We start from the raw sequence: 15000 nt of genomic DNA on the forward strand, positions 1-15000 counted from the left end.
GCTGCTGGGGTGGCTGGGACAGAGCTTGCTGGTGCTGGGCCATGCTGACCTGGTGCAGAGACTGTAGATGTGGATGAGGATGTGGGTGTGGGTGTGGGTTCACACTAGCAGGGGGTTCCTCTTTGGTGGGAACACCCTTGCCAGACCCAAAGTTGTGGTGCTTGCGGTTGTGTGGCTCAGAGGCCACACCATTATGTCCACCCCGGCTACGACCGCCAATGCTGAGGTCCAGAGGCTGCTCCTCGCTGCCAGATACTGACAGGGGCCCAGCACTGCTCCCACTGCTGTTGTTGGGGTGAGATGGCTTGGTCGGAGTGGCTGGAGCCAGCTTGATCTCCTTGGACTTGTGGGTGAGGTCAAATGGTGACTCAGCGGTGGGTGCAGGAGCTCCGGGTCCACCGTGCACCATTTTGTGTAGGTGCTCGCGAGGTGACTTGGGCTCAGGCTTAAAAAACATGCTAGGGTTGATGGTGCCTCTTTCGGTATTGAAGGAGTAGAGGGAGTGGGGGAAATTGGGCAGAAACTGGAAGGGGAACATGGAATGATACGGCAGTGGACCAATCTTCTTCTCCTGATGTAGACCCATGAAACCAGGGCCAAAGTATTTCTCTGCAATGGAGGCGATGGCTTTGATGGAGTCTGTGGTGACGGTGTTGGCATTGCCGGTGCTGGGTGGCAGCGCTTGCTCGTCGGGCGGAGGAAAGAAGGAGTGCTGGGAAGCCGAGGAAATGAAGGGCCGGTCGATGGCAAGGGTCCCCGAGCTGGACATGGGCGATACCAATGCACTGCTCACGTCTTCAGGGCGCATGCCCTCTTGACCCGACACCACGCCAGAGGGTTTCCTCCGCTTGCTGCTTCGCTCCCGTTCGCTTTCTCCATCGCTTTCCAAGTCAGACCCCTCGCCTGAAGCAGTACCGGTCGTCGTGTCCAAATCGGTCCCGCTTGTCGTGTTGACGTCTTCAAGGTCGCTGCCGTCAGACATGTCTCCCGTCTTCGATTTGGCCTTGGCTTCTCCTCCAGAAGACAAGTCCGGTTTGTTCTCCTTCTCTTTGTCTTCTGCCTGACTCAAGCCATTGCCACCGCTGTTGTTCGGGTGGCCGGCCAAAGAGAGTGGGGGGACGTCTAGGGGGCTCCGAGGCAGTTTGGCTTCCTGACTGCTGCTTCCAAGGGGGCTCTTAAGTAGAGGGTTGGGTGGCAATAAGGGTGGCCGTGGGTAAAGCGAATGGGGGAAGATGCCCGGGAAACCGTGCGAGAGGGAAGGGAAGCCGTGGGGGGAGAAGGGTAAACCAGCATGGGGATGATGACGGGAGGGGAAGTAGTCAGTGAACCCTAAACCTGAGTGGTTGAGGCCTGGATGGTGCGGGTGGTGGGACTTAATCTTGGCCATGATGGGACTAGAGCTCATCGGAATGCCTGGGGTGAACATCCCTGCTGGGGAGCCATAATGGTTCTTGCCCTCACAGAAGCGCCGGTGCTTGTTGAGGGAGGAGGTAGTGCTGAACATCTGCCCACAGTCCTTGCATTTGATCTGGGTACGGCAGTCAGCGTGCATGCGCTTGTGGCGGCAGAGGTTGGAGAACTGGGTGTAGGACTTGTGGCACACCTCGCCTGGGGGAGCAAAAGGACACAGCCCACCAGGGCCTGGTTAAGCCCATTTAAACACTGTCTCTAATTATGTGTGCCAAATGAACAAAAAATGACAACTGCATGATGAAATATTGTAGGTTAAGACAGCAAGTGATTGGTTTCATTACAGGACATGTGTCATTTATTCAGTGCAAGAGGATCGAGATAAGTGTATATTTGAATGCGTTTCTCTGGATATAGCATGTGTGTTACTTTTCGTTACATGCTTGGAATGCAGGATACAGCATAGATTCCGGAATCTATGCATTTTGTTCCACTGAAGCTATATGCCACAATGAAAATGTTTTAATTGAAAAATATTTAATTAGATAGTTTATATATTTTGTTGGATTGTAACTCAGGTTAAACTAAATTAAATATACATGGAAATGCAAATATTAAAGGTGAATAATGACATCTGAATATGTATGCGATGACTTTTACAGAAGCATTTTGTTGTTTGTGTTACTATAGTATACTGTATACATGTCTATAGCTGGATTATCATGGTTGGTTCCAAATGATGCTGAGGAGGTAAAAGGGGAAGGAGAAGTCAATATGCAGAGGAGTAGAGGAGATGCGATGATGAGACATTGGGAGACAGGAATTGGATGAGACAGAAAGGGTATAATCTAACAGTAAATTAGATGGTTTCCATTTCTCTGACTTACAGATAAAGGGCTTGACGCTACTGTGGATGTGCTTATGTTGCTTGAGGCCTGAGGACGTGGCAAAGGTCTTGCCACACTCAGGGCATGTGTGAGCACGTGCACCAACGTGCTGCGAACGGATGTGTCGCTGCAGGTTGCTGGGATCTGTGAACACCTGCGTGAGAAGAAGGCATGACCACAGACCTTGACGTAAAACGTACGAGCCAATGCATTACACTGTATATTTGATGATGATGCCATAATTAAAATAACATCTGCCCTCCATGTATTTGCGTTTTCTTTTTTTTTTGCATTTGGGCGATTGAACATGCATTTTGAGTGCTATAACAGAGTCCATGTATAAAGGTATATATGTTGCAGCTGATCCTATATTGCTATCCATCAGGGACGTGCAGAGAGTGTTAGAGAGGCAGGGGCTAAAATCCCGTAAGGGACAAATTTTTTGAAAATAGCAGATCTACAAGCTCACAACGCGTCGCCCTGCAATGCGTTGAGAGCTTGTAGATCATCTATTTTCAACCCAGCACTCTTTATCTACTGGATATGCGGTGTATACGACATGGATTTCTAAACAAATTTGCCCAACGCAAAATGCTACGTTCCCAAGTTCAGGAGACTTTGGGGAAGAAAAAGCAATTCTCCTGAATGCTGCCTTCCGGCATGGCATGGAAAGGAAAGGAGTGGCATTTTTTGCATCTCTGGGAAGGGCAGTTGTTTTACAGACAGGTATAAAAGAGCAGGGGTTCAAGCCCCCTTTGATGTCTATGTGTGCACGTCCCTGCTATCCATTGTCCAGTATACGTAATCCAAATGCACAAAGCCAAAAAGAAGCAGAACAAGCCCAGCAGAATTTCTGAAGCAGAGACAGAGCCTATGTGTGTGGGTTGAGCGCGCACAACTTACGTGCTGGGTGTGCTGTACCTTATCACAATTTTCACACTCAAAGCGCTTGCCGCTGTCGTGTGACATCTGGTGGCGGATGAGGTTGGACTTCCAGTTGAAGGCCTTGGGACACTGGTCACACTTGTACTCCCTCTCCTCTGTGTGCACTATCATGTGTTGGCCCAGACTGCATGGATGAGGACGACAAAGGTTTAAAAGGTTTGACGTTCTCTCAAATATGTCAGTGAGTGACACACTTGAAAATGTCAAACTATAGTCATATAGAAATGCAAATAGTAAGAAAGCAATACGAAAAGACCAAATAAAACAGACCGTGAATCTGAAATCCTGTAAAGTATACTGTATAGTGTAGGTGTGTACTGTATAGTGTAGGTGTATACTGTACAGTGTGTGCGTGCATGCGGGGGGGGGGGGGGTTAGGAAGGATCTTAAATGTATGAACAATCCTACATTTAGGAACCAAATGTTCCTTGTAATGAAAAACATTTGAGAACAACAGTGTTGTGGTATTACCTGTACTCATTGGGGAATATCTTCTCACAGTCTTTGCACTCGTGGACGGGCTCGTCCGCGCTGTCTTCTCGCTCCTGCTTGAAGTCCTCGCTGAGCGCGTCGAAGATGGAGCCGGCGCTGGAGCACGAGTACTTCTGGTGCCGGCGAAGCTCCAGAGCCGAGGGGAACAGCTCATCACAGTCTTCACAGCGATACATCTGCTCATCTGCACGCACGCACACACACACGCACACATGCAGACACACACACGGCACACACACATACATCATACACATGACAGACAGACACACAGACACACACACACACACACCATGCACAGACACAACATAAATTGTCAGGCACAAACTAAAGGAATTCAGGTGATTCTACAAGCTCACAATTTGTTGGATCTGCTATTTTTCCCTGAGTGTTCTTGTTTTTGCCAAATGTTCACCTATTAGCATCCTATGGATGCTATAGGGTTCACGTGGTTAATGACATATAAGGGACTATATTGGATACCATCATATCGTGACATGGCATAAGTGCCCTTAAAGGCTGTATTACAGTAAAGTGATGTGATTCTCTGCACTTCCCTGACTGTTATGGTCTTATTTCAACCAATTATTTGCCTACAGGTACAGGGCCCCCGCTGGCCTAGTGGTCCAAGCGCATGACACATATAGGCTCTGGCCTGACAGTGCGTCGTGTGTCCGAGTCCCGCTCATGATGACCTTTGCCGATGATGTCCGCCTTCACTGTAACTATCAATAAAGGCACAAAAGCCAAAAACAAATCTTTAAAAAGTTATAATTTAGGCAGCCGCATTAGTCACTACACGCATCGCATTGCGACACATTTGGGGCTATTTTTTAATACTTACTTGTTTACACCTATAGCCTAACACTATAGTATTTTTGAATAGCTGAACCATAAACTAGTGGTAACATTGATCTCACCCCTGGGAGTCCCAGGACCCCACTTTGAGAACCAGTGCAATGATGTTAATTCTCAAAAAATCGTTGTGGTGTTCCCCTGAACCAAGGAAACGGATCCAAGTATTCCCATTACTGATAAAAATCAACTGTTGAGCTCTGAAGCCAAACAGCAGAAATATATTGGAGTTATTTACCTCTCTTTGTGTTAGTTACAAGTAATCAAAGACCCGCTCTTGTTGTTCAAACGTTGAAAGCAACAATCCTCCAATTGGCATTTGCGGAAAATGGAAATCAATTAGCAGTAAAGTGTATAACCTTCGTTAACATGGCTAATTGCTTGTTAAGGCCAGCAGTGGTGAGTGGAACCGAGGTGGTGTAATAGCACACAGGGGGGGAAACAATAGGGGCTGGTCTTCCCTTTCCATGCATGGTGATAACCTTTCACAATGCTCCTCACCACCAAGGTCAAATGCATAAAAACTCGGCCAGCTTTTTCAATGGCAAGTTCCTGAGTTCCACGCCAAGTATAACAGTTCAAGGGGAAAGCCCAACGGAGTGTGTTTGTGTGTGCATGTGTGTTTGTGCGCGTGTCGGTGTGTGCATGTGTGTGTGTGCCGGTGTGTGCATGTGTGTGTGTGTGTGTGTGTGTGTGTGCGTGCGTGCGTGCATGTGTGTGTGTGTGTGTGTGTGTGTGTGTGTGCACATGTGTGTGTGTGTGTACGTGTGTGTTTGTGTGAACATTTTCCAAACAGAATGAGCCGTGCACGAGGAATAGAAATAAGCAGGGGCAAAGTGGCGCCGAGCCTGTGGTGATTTCACCATCCACTCATGCTGTGTATACCCACACTGGCAACGCACAACTAGTCCCCCCCGGGGGTCCCCCATCACACACCCTTGTGCACCCATCCATCATTTCGGTGCACTGGCTAAATGAGTTCATCCAAAATGACTTACAGTGCACACGCACGGCACGGCACGGCTCACCTGTTTTCTACGGCACGAGACCGTTTACGCAGCTGGAACTTCTCTGCGGCATTAACAAGGCATTAGTAACATCAATGTGTCTTGACCTTGGGCCGGGGATAAATGACCTTCATGGTCAATGGTCCAATAAGTCCTATAACTCATGAACTCTAAGCTAACTCTAAACACTATTAGCTATAACTGACACCGGTGGGCACATAATTCATTTGAGAGTGTGCGTGTTTTGCTGAGAAAGAGTTGGTTCTGTTCCACTCCAGAGCTACAGTAAAAATAACTCAACACCCAGATATATATTTCTTGTCACCTTTGGAGAGGTGGAACTTTTTTGAGGAAAAATAAAATGGGGGTTCTATAAAGTGCCTATTTATAATGCATGTTTCCACATTTCACTACAGATGCTTGCTTTGTCAAAGCAAACAAAAGTCTGTTCAGAAAAATATTACAAGATGTCCATCATAGGCATATATGTCATATCTTTGTTGTTTTTGCAGTGGGTGTAAAACAGTTTAAACTTTCAGAACGGCATGTCAGTGAGTGAATATTGATGTGTAAAGGCAAGCTCCAGCCTATATCCAATTATCCATACAGTTACAGTATAGGCTACATATTTATTTTCACTGCATTGAAATATTGAGCTATGTGTGTCTATAAAGCCCGAAGCCCATAAAAGATAAAAAAAAAAAAGCAATAAATAATGTGCACGTGGCAACGCATATATGTTGCGGTGCGTGCCTGGCCGTTTTTTCCCCGTTTTTTTTTCATTCGAACTTATTTTATTCCGTCTGCGTTGTTGGGGGAGGGGCTAGCGTGCTCATATATAAATGGAAGGCTAATAGCACTCTGGGAGAAGAAGGGGAGTACAATTATGTGCAGTTTAGCGGCTAATCTGGGAGCATGGGTGAGGTCTCGGGGGACTCCTCAAGTCCTCAACTTCGAATTCCAGCTCCGATAAGCCGCCAGACAGACGGAGAGAGCGGGGTTGCGCTGCCAAGCTCCCACTCCCAGCCAGCCAGCCCTCACTCATTCACTCACACACACACACACACACACACACACACACACACACACACGGAGACGGGAAGACGCACACAACAACATCATATTTCACAGTCAGAATCGCGCACCAAGACAGACAAGACTCTTTCATTTTCACACAAGCAGGCAGGTATATAGACTCTATAGGCCTACCTGCCTGCTTGTGTGAAAATGAAAGAGTCTTGTCTGTCTGTATAGCCTCTATACTAGAGGCTATAGCGGCCTACACCCAAACGCAGAGAGGCTATCTATCCTGAAAAAAGACGTTCTCCGTTCACACATGCCTCCTCCTCTCTGTCATTCACACCGTCTGTTTCTTTTCAATTATATTTCTCCGGTTTTTCTCCCCTTTTCATTCGCTCGCTCCTCCGTGCCTTTCTTTGGCAGAGAGATCTGAGCAGAGCGGTCCGGGGCTATACGGTAAAAAAAAAAAAACCTTTCGTGTATTACAAGACGTCTCACGAACATGTTATTTTATGACAGGCTAAAGCAAAGGACAGCGAAACAATTATTAGTTACCTGACAACTAGGCCTATATACGATAATACGATGGAATAAGTTAAGATGTTATCAGGGCTCGATTTGTTTTTCCCTCCGCGAATTTGAACTTGACGTCGAGCAAGCGTATAGGCTTAGGTAGATTATCTGATCAAATACTTCGACTGTTCGACATAATCCTGCATCACTGACGCAGTCGCGCGGAGGCAGCCTGTGGGTTGGGTTATGGGGGGGGGGGAGTGGAGTCTTTGTCCGGGTTACCCAACTCAAAGGGGGGGAAATAAATAACAGCCACGTGAAAATGTGACGCATTATGCAGCTGCTGCTGTCATAGCCAGCCCAGGGCATTATGTGTGCAGCATATAGAACAATCCAATGTTATCGATCAATTTCATAAAATAAACACATTTAAAAAAAATATCGGTGTATAGTGCCACCATATCAAATATTTTAAACCGATTTTTAATAACTTCAGCCAAAGGCCTATAGGCCTACAGAGGCCTACTCGTGGTTTAATTTAAACAAATGTCATGAAGAGTTTGTACTTTGGACATGCTCACAGCTCACTCATTATATATATATATATATATATATATATATAATATATATAGGGTTTTTGCATGCAATGCAGGTATGCGCGATCATATAAGTCAGAACAGCATACATGCTTAATATAGGCCTATCTTCTGAACAATTGTCTATAGTGCATGACAATTGGTTATTTCGAAATGAATTTCATCTTGAATCGTCGTCATCTTCATCTTTAAATATACTTGACATTTCTATACAGCTTTATTGTGTGGGCAGTGGAGCGAGGAAAGCAACACAGGATGTTTGGTAGTTTGTTTAAAATGTGCGCTAATGACGCGCATTCATCTTACCTTCCAGGTTGGGAGCCATTGATCCCTCGGGGAAAAGTCCGTCCTTCATGTACAGTAAAAGCTCCTCCCCTACTTCAATATCCCGAACAGCTTTATAATAGATCTGGAGATAAAACACAAAGGAATGGTGGAATCAAACATTATTTTATCAACACAGAGCCTGATATAACATTATTACCGGTATACAATGTCATTTATATCCTAATCCAATTCTGTCATTTCGTTGAACTGGATAGACACTGGTAGGCCTATACGTAATTTGGTTGTAAATGATTCATTAACATATTGTCAGATGTATTATTAGGCTAATCATAACCTTTTATAGACATGCAACAAATCAACAAATATAAAAACCCAATGATAGCGATTTGATTATTTATCATATCTCGTATGGACATTAAAATGCACGTTAGGCTATAGCAATGTGATTACTAAATGTCCTATATGGGTATGATTTTCCAAAACAATAAATATATTAATTATAACTGGCTTGTTCTACAAAACGTCTGAAAAACATGATATACAGCCTAAAAACGGTGTGACTGGATGATAGCCCAGCAGGCCTACCGTTTTGCAAAGAAAAACTGTCCATCAAACGAAAAAAATATGTATAAGACAAATGAGTATAGGCCTAAGTCGGATAATGTTGGACCCCCGTTTACATTTATAGACAATGTGTGTATGATTCAGTGAAATTCAACGTGTGTGAACACATGTCCATTGCATTGTCTTTTGCTTTCATACAGATGACTGAGGACAATTGAGTTGCATAATAATGGCATACATACGTATGTGAGGCCTGTACGCATGCAGCATGATTCTGCATGCCACTGGATTCATCACATTAATAATCCTATTGACTAGATTTAGATGGAAAAAATACAGCCTAGAAAATTAATTCAATGAGCTAACAATTTAAAATATACTAGTAAATAGACTACAAAGCCAAGATCGTGATGTCTATGAAATTTGAAATAACAAAACGCAAACAGTATACGCCTAGCTTACTGCCATCATAATCTAATTGCTATGCTATCTCTGGACACTTGGGGGCGCACTGTACCAAGTCACACAACGAGTGGCCTATGTGTCCGTTCACTACATATGAAGCTCTCTCTCTCTCACACACAGCACACACACACACACACACACACACACACACACACACACACACACACACACACACACACACACACACACACACACACACACACACGGTTGACGGTTCGTCAATCCAGCTGGCCTTTGCAGACAAACATCACAACGGGCCATATTGATCGAACAGTCTCACAAGCCACAACACATTATTATTAATATTGTTATTATTATTATTATTATTATTATTCGCTTATTGTTATTAAATATTAGTTTATGCAGCAGTCGACTATTATCCAATCAATGTTACCAATAACGCAATAGGCCTACAACAACAACAAGTAGCTGCAGCTGCCTCGTTGCTTTGCAGCTTTCTTCTTCCATAACTGATATTTCGACCTGACCTTTCGTTTCTCCGTGAGTCGGAAGAGTTGAGAAAGTTGCGCGGCGCGTCTCAGAGCCTCCAGCTGCAGTAGCGCTTCAGTCCCGCTGGAGTTGGCGACGCAGCCCATAGTGAAAGAAGCCGCTGCTGCTACCGTACGGAGCACGGGACGGCGGAGGAGGTGGTGTAGCGGCTGGCTGGAGCGGCCAGGGCCGAGGAGAGGAGGTCGCGGAGCGGCCACGGCAGGCTGTCTGTCTGTCTGTCTGACTGGAGGAGCCTCGATGCTCCGGCACGGCACGGCACGGCACGGGAGGCAGCACTCACTACTCTCTAGTCACTACAGACTACAGCACGTCTTTGATGATGATGAGGCTTTCTCTCCCTCTCTCTCTCTCCGTCTCATTAGTGATTCCCTGTTGCCCCCTCGGAGCGCTCTCCTCTCTCGTTAACCGTCGCGGCCACTCCTCCTCTTCTTATCTCCACTAGTCTCCAGCCAAAAGGATTTGAGGGATCTAAAACGGAGCAGACCCCTCCCCGCATCTCCGGTCGGTCCCCCCGCGCGGCCGTCAGCCGCTTTGGGGGCCGCGATAATAGATACATCTATTATTGATGCAAAGAATGGATAAAGCGGCCTGAGAGACATGCGCGCGAACGCGAAATAAGGTGAACAACACGCGCGCACGCGCACAACACAAGGCGCAAGTGATAAAAATCATGCCGCGGTGTGAGGCTGGACTCGCTGGACGTCGATTTATTTGTTCTCCCCTTTAAAAAAAAAAGCTTTTTAGAACAAACGCCGAGCAATGTGGTTCAGGTTATTGTACAAACACACAGGCCAGACACCTGCTTTCAACTTGTTATCTTTCAGCAAGATGTCTTTCACAGTTTGTAGCAAATACTGATACACATGTAATCTATACATAGAACCTTTAAAACATTTGTGCCAAGGATGTAAACAATTACAGAGTATACGGTCAAAAATTATGCCATCAAACCAGCTGACAAAAATAAGGCCAATGATAAAATATACGTTTTGAAGCTTTCCTTTTTGAAACAAAATTGCACGCAGGTTTAATTTTCAAATTGAATCAACATTGATGTTAAATATAGGTTTAAAATGCATTTATTTACAAACAATATTGGCACAACGAAATTAATCATTTTGTAGGACTTGCAGGGTGAGGTATATATTATTAATTTGACATTCAGTAGGCTATAGTAAACACCAGTTAAAACAACTGTTTTATCTCATTATTATTATAGGCCCATTTAAAAAAAAAACCTATAGCCTAAAACATTGCAGACTGTTAAATTTATATACGCAACATTCTCACTCAGATTTAACACATTTAATTGATTGTTAAAAATAAATATCAATCGTTTAATTATTATTATTATTATTATTATTATTTTAACTATACTTTCTAATAATACAAACTGTTTAATTCCAAAAATATACAATGATTGGCTTTCCTTAAACCCTGACTGTCCTCCATGGCTTTATACTAGACCCTCTACTGACTGCGTCTGTGTGTGTGTGTGTGTGTGTGTGTGTGTGTGTGTGTGTGTGTGTGTGTGTGTGTGTGTGTGTGTGTGTGTGATTATAAGTTTATAAGTGCATGCGTGCAAGCATGCATAATGTGCATTCTTGTGTATATCGTATGTTTGGGGGCATATACCTGTATGTGTGCATGTCAGTGCATGCTTGCATGAATGCATGCATGCATGTGTGTGCACTGTGAATGCATTCATGTGTCGGCATGCTGTGCGTGCGTGCGTTCCGCATATTGTGTTCATTCATTTGATACCGTGTCACAGCTTAAACACTGTGTAAGTGCTTGTGTACGGCTGTGTGTAATGTGTGTGTGTATTAATGTGTGTGTGAATGTGTGTGTGTGAATGTGTGTGTGTGTGTGTGTGTGTGTGTGTGTGTGTGAATGTGTGTGTGTGTGTGTGTGTGTGTGTGTGTGTGTGTGTGTGTGTGTGTGTGTGTGTGTGTGTGTGTGTGTGTGTGTGTGTGTGTGTGTGTGTGTGTGTGTGTGCGTGCGTGCGTGCGTGCATGCGTATGTTGCAGAAGCCCCCGTATACAGTTGAGTCTCTGTCAACCAACCCATTCTGACTATATACTGTGACTATATTACAATGATCAGATTAATTTATAGTGGTCCTGGTCCACCCATCTGAACACAGATTGTTAATGTTAATATTATGATTAAAAACCTTAAGTGTTCTGCCAATTATTTGGGTCCTACTTGCCCACCTGTGGGCCCCAGCCTGTGGGCCCCAGCCCACAGGTGCAACCTGATTTATAGAACCATAAAACAGATAGCCCTTTGCATGGGGAAAACACAGGCCTACATGGTTTTGGTCTGGGCGGTGGGGGGATATTGGGGGGATATACTAGGGAAGGCCTACATGGTTTTGGTCTGGGCGGTGGGGGGGGGGGGGATATTGGGGGGATACTAGGGAAGGTCTACATGGTTTTGGTCTGGGCGGTGGGGGGATATTGGGGGGATACTAGGGAAGGCCTACATGGTTTTGGTCTGGGCAGTGGGGGGGATATTGGGGGGATACTAGGGAAGGCCTACATGGTATTGGTCTGGGGGGTGGGGGGATATTGGGGGGATACTAGGGAAGGCCTACATGGTTTTGGTCTGGGCGGTGGGGGGATATTGGGGGGATACTAGGGAAGGCCTACATGGTATTGATCTGGGGGGTGGGGGGATATTGGGGGGATACTAGGGAAGGCCTACATGGTTTTGGTCTGGGCGGTGGGGGGATATTGGGGGGATACTAGGGAAGGCCTACATGGTTTTGGTCTGGGCGGTGGGGGGATATTGGGGGGATACTAGGGAAGGCCTACATGGTTTTGGTCTGGGCAGTGGGGGGGATATTGGGGGGATACTAGGGAAGGCCTACATGGTATTGGTCTGGGGGGTGGGGGGATATTGGGGGGATACTAGGGAAGGCCTACATGGTTTTGGTCTGGGCGGTGGGGGGATATTGGGGGGATACTAGGGAAGGTCTACATGGTTTTGGTCTGGGTAGTGGGGGGGATATTGGGGGGATACTAGGGAAGGCCTACATGGTTTTGGTCTGGGCGGTGGGGGGATATTGGGGGGATACTAGGGAAGGCCTACATGGTTTTGGTCTGGGTAGTGGGGGGGATATTGGGGGGATACTAGGGAAGGCCTACATGGTTTTGGTCTGGGTAGTGGGGGGGATATTGGGGGGATACTAGGGAAGGCCTACATGGTTTTGGTCTGGGCGGTGGGGGGATATTGGGGGGATACTAGGGAAGGTCTACATGGTTTTGGTCTGGGCGGTGGGGGGATATTGGGGGGATACTAGGGAAGGCCTACATGGTTTTGGTCTGGGCGGTGGGGGGATATTGGGGGGATACTAGGGAAGGCCTACATGGTTTTGGTCTGGGCGGTGGGGGGATATTGGGGGGATACTAGGGAAGGCCTACATGGTTTTGGTCTGGGCGGTGGGGGGATATTGGGGGGATACTAGGGAAGGCCTACATGGTTTTGGTCTGGGCGGTGGGGGGATATTGGGGGGATACTAGGGAAGGCCTACATGGTTTTGGTCTGGGCGGTGGGGGGATATTGGGGGGATACTAGGGAAGGCCTACATGGTTTTGGTCTGGGCGGTGGGGGGATATTGGGGGGATACTAGGGAAGGCCTACATGGTTTTGGTCTGGGCGGTGGGGGGATATTGGGGGGATACTAGGGAAGGCCTACATGGTTTTGGTCTGGGCGGTGGGGGGATATTGGGGGGATACTAGGGAAGGCCTACATGGTTTTGGTCTGGGCGGTGGGGGGATATTGGGGGGATACTAGGGAAGGCCTACATGGTTTTGGTCTGGGCGGTGGGGGGATATTGGGGGGATACTAGGGAAGGCCTACATGGTTTTGGTCTGGGCGGTGGGGGGATATTGGGGGGATACTAGGGAAGGCCTACATGGTTTTGGTCTGGGCGGTGGGGGGATATTGGGGGGATACTAGGGAAGGCCTAATGCATGCAACAAATCGTTGCTGTTAGGCAGAAATCTCTTATCTCCATATAATGAACGCCCTATAGCATCACACAAAAGTATCAAAAGTAGCACATCCACAAATTCGAAACTCAGTGCGAAGCGAGGCGTTTTCCATCTAATGCACCTGCAGGCACATGCATATATGAAGATACACACGCATGCACGCACGCACACTTGGATAAATGCTAAAAATATGTCCAGACAATAACTTTGCTCAATTATTCATGCTCATCCATGACCTTTCTCAAATCTTACAACTTTAATGGCAAAATAGCTAAAAAAGAAATGAATTATCAACTCACTTTTAAAAGGTTACCGCACATATTTGAATTTGCCTGCTATGCACATATTTCCATAAACTCATGCATTGTGCATGCAATACAAAAACAATGCACAATGTCGGATAAATTATGCATTTTAACATTGAGTGGCTGGGAGTGTGTGCATGACAGCGTGCGTGCGTGCGTGCGTGCGTGCGTGCGTGCGGTGATTGTAAATAAATGATAGGGCCACCGCACTAAACGGAAGCTTGCGTGGGCAAGCCAAAGCAAAGCCAACAACCCTTAAAACACACAGAGAAGCAAACTGCACACAGGCATGGCCTCTGATAATTCTCTGCAATTTTCAGCGGCACCCCGATTCTGTCTTTGACTTTCTGTGACAGTGCCAGGGGCCACTGTGGTGAAAATCTTAAAAGGATTAGGCAGGCTGGCGTTGCCAGTCAAATGCTGCATGTCAATCTCAGAGGCCCCTGCATGTCCCCTCCTTGCTCGGTCCAAGTCCCCCCACTCCATACATAGGCTGGGCTTTAATGTGTAAAGCTTGAAGGGATAGACTGGCCTGTCCCCTCAGCATGACAGGCTGACAGGTGGCAAATTGAGACCAGGGGACGGTAGTAAGAGACAAGGGAGGGACAGGCGTCTATTGGAACTGAGAAGAGTGTGAATGTGATGTAGACAGAGATTGGACCAATGAACAAGAGTATAGGATGATTATCGGACATGCTCACAGCTCACACGCGCACACACACAAATCATTGTAGATGTAGATATGGGGCAATTAGAGCTAGAGCAACACACATTAGTCGGGACTTGTGTGATCACCAGCGAAGTATAAAAGTATAGCAATCAGACCACCATGTCCTATTGAAGAGGAGGAATGTGTGACGGTATTGCTACAGTAAGTTGTGGCAGCATGGGGTTAAGGGCTGGTTAAACAGCTGGTGTTTTATGGCCACTGCCCGGGCACATTTCCAGCAGTACTCCACACACACACCCTACTATACAACACCCAGGTTTCCTTAAAGACAGGCCGCGAGAGAAAGAGGCACAGAGAAGTGTGCTCTATGTGTAATAGTTATTATATGGGTGTCCTTCAATCTATTTACATGTGTGTGCTCACGCTCTCACACACTCACACACACGCACACGCACACACGCACACACGCACACA

At 46.4% G+C, this 15000-nt stretch overlaps 1 protein-coding gene across 7 annotated transcripts in view; it reads right to left on the minus strand.

Moving 5' to 3' along the window:
• Window positions 1–15000, minus strand: part of prdm16 (PR domain containing 16) — a 262651-nt gene that overhangs the window by 18482 nt on the left and 229169 nt on the right. For 2 of the 7 annotated variants that reach the window (XM_083769954.1, XM_083769952.1), the window contains exons 5-9: window positions 8029–8131; window positions 3714–3918; window positions 3219–3366; window positions 2298–2451; window positions 1–1608 (exon numbers count right to left, since the gene is read on the minus strand). The exon at window positions 1–1608 is cut by the window's left edge and continues 52 nt beyond it. In XM_083769954.1, coding sequence (XP_083626080.1) covers window positions 1–1608; window positions 2298–2451; window positions 3219–3366; window positions 3714–3918; window positions 8029–8131 — 2218 coding nt within the window. Of the gene's footprint in view, window positions 1642–2297; window positions 2452–3200; window positions 3367–3713; window positions 3919–8028; window positions 8132–9527; window positions 9940–15000 lie in introns of those variants that run through there. The other 5 variants (XM_083769949.1, XM_083769948.1, XM_083769953.1 and 2 more) reach the window with 4 other exon arrangements.

Source organism: Protomyctophum parallelum (assembly GCF_964188405.1).
Source record: "Protomyctophum parallelum genome assembly, chromosome: 7".
NCBI lineage: Eukaryota > Metazoa > Chordata > Actinopteri > Myctophiformes > Myctophidae > Protomyctophum > Protomyctophum parallelum.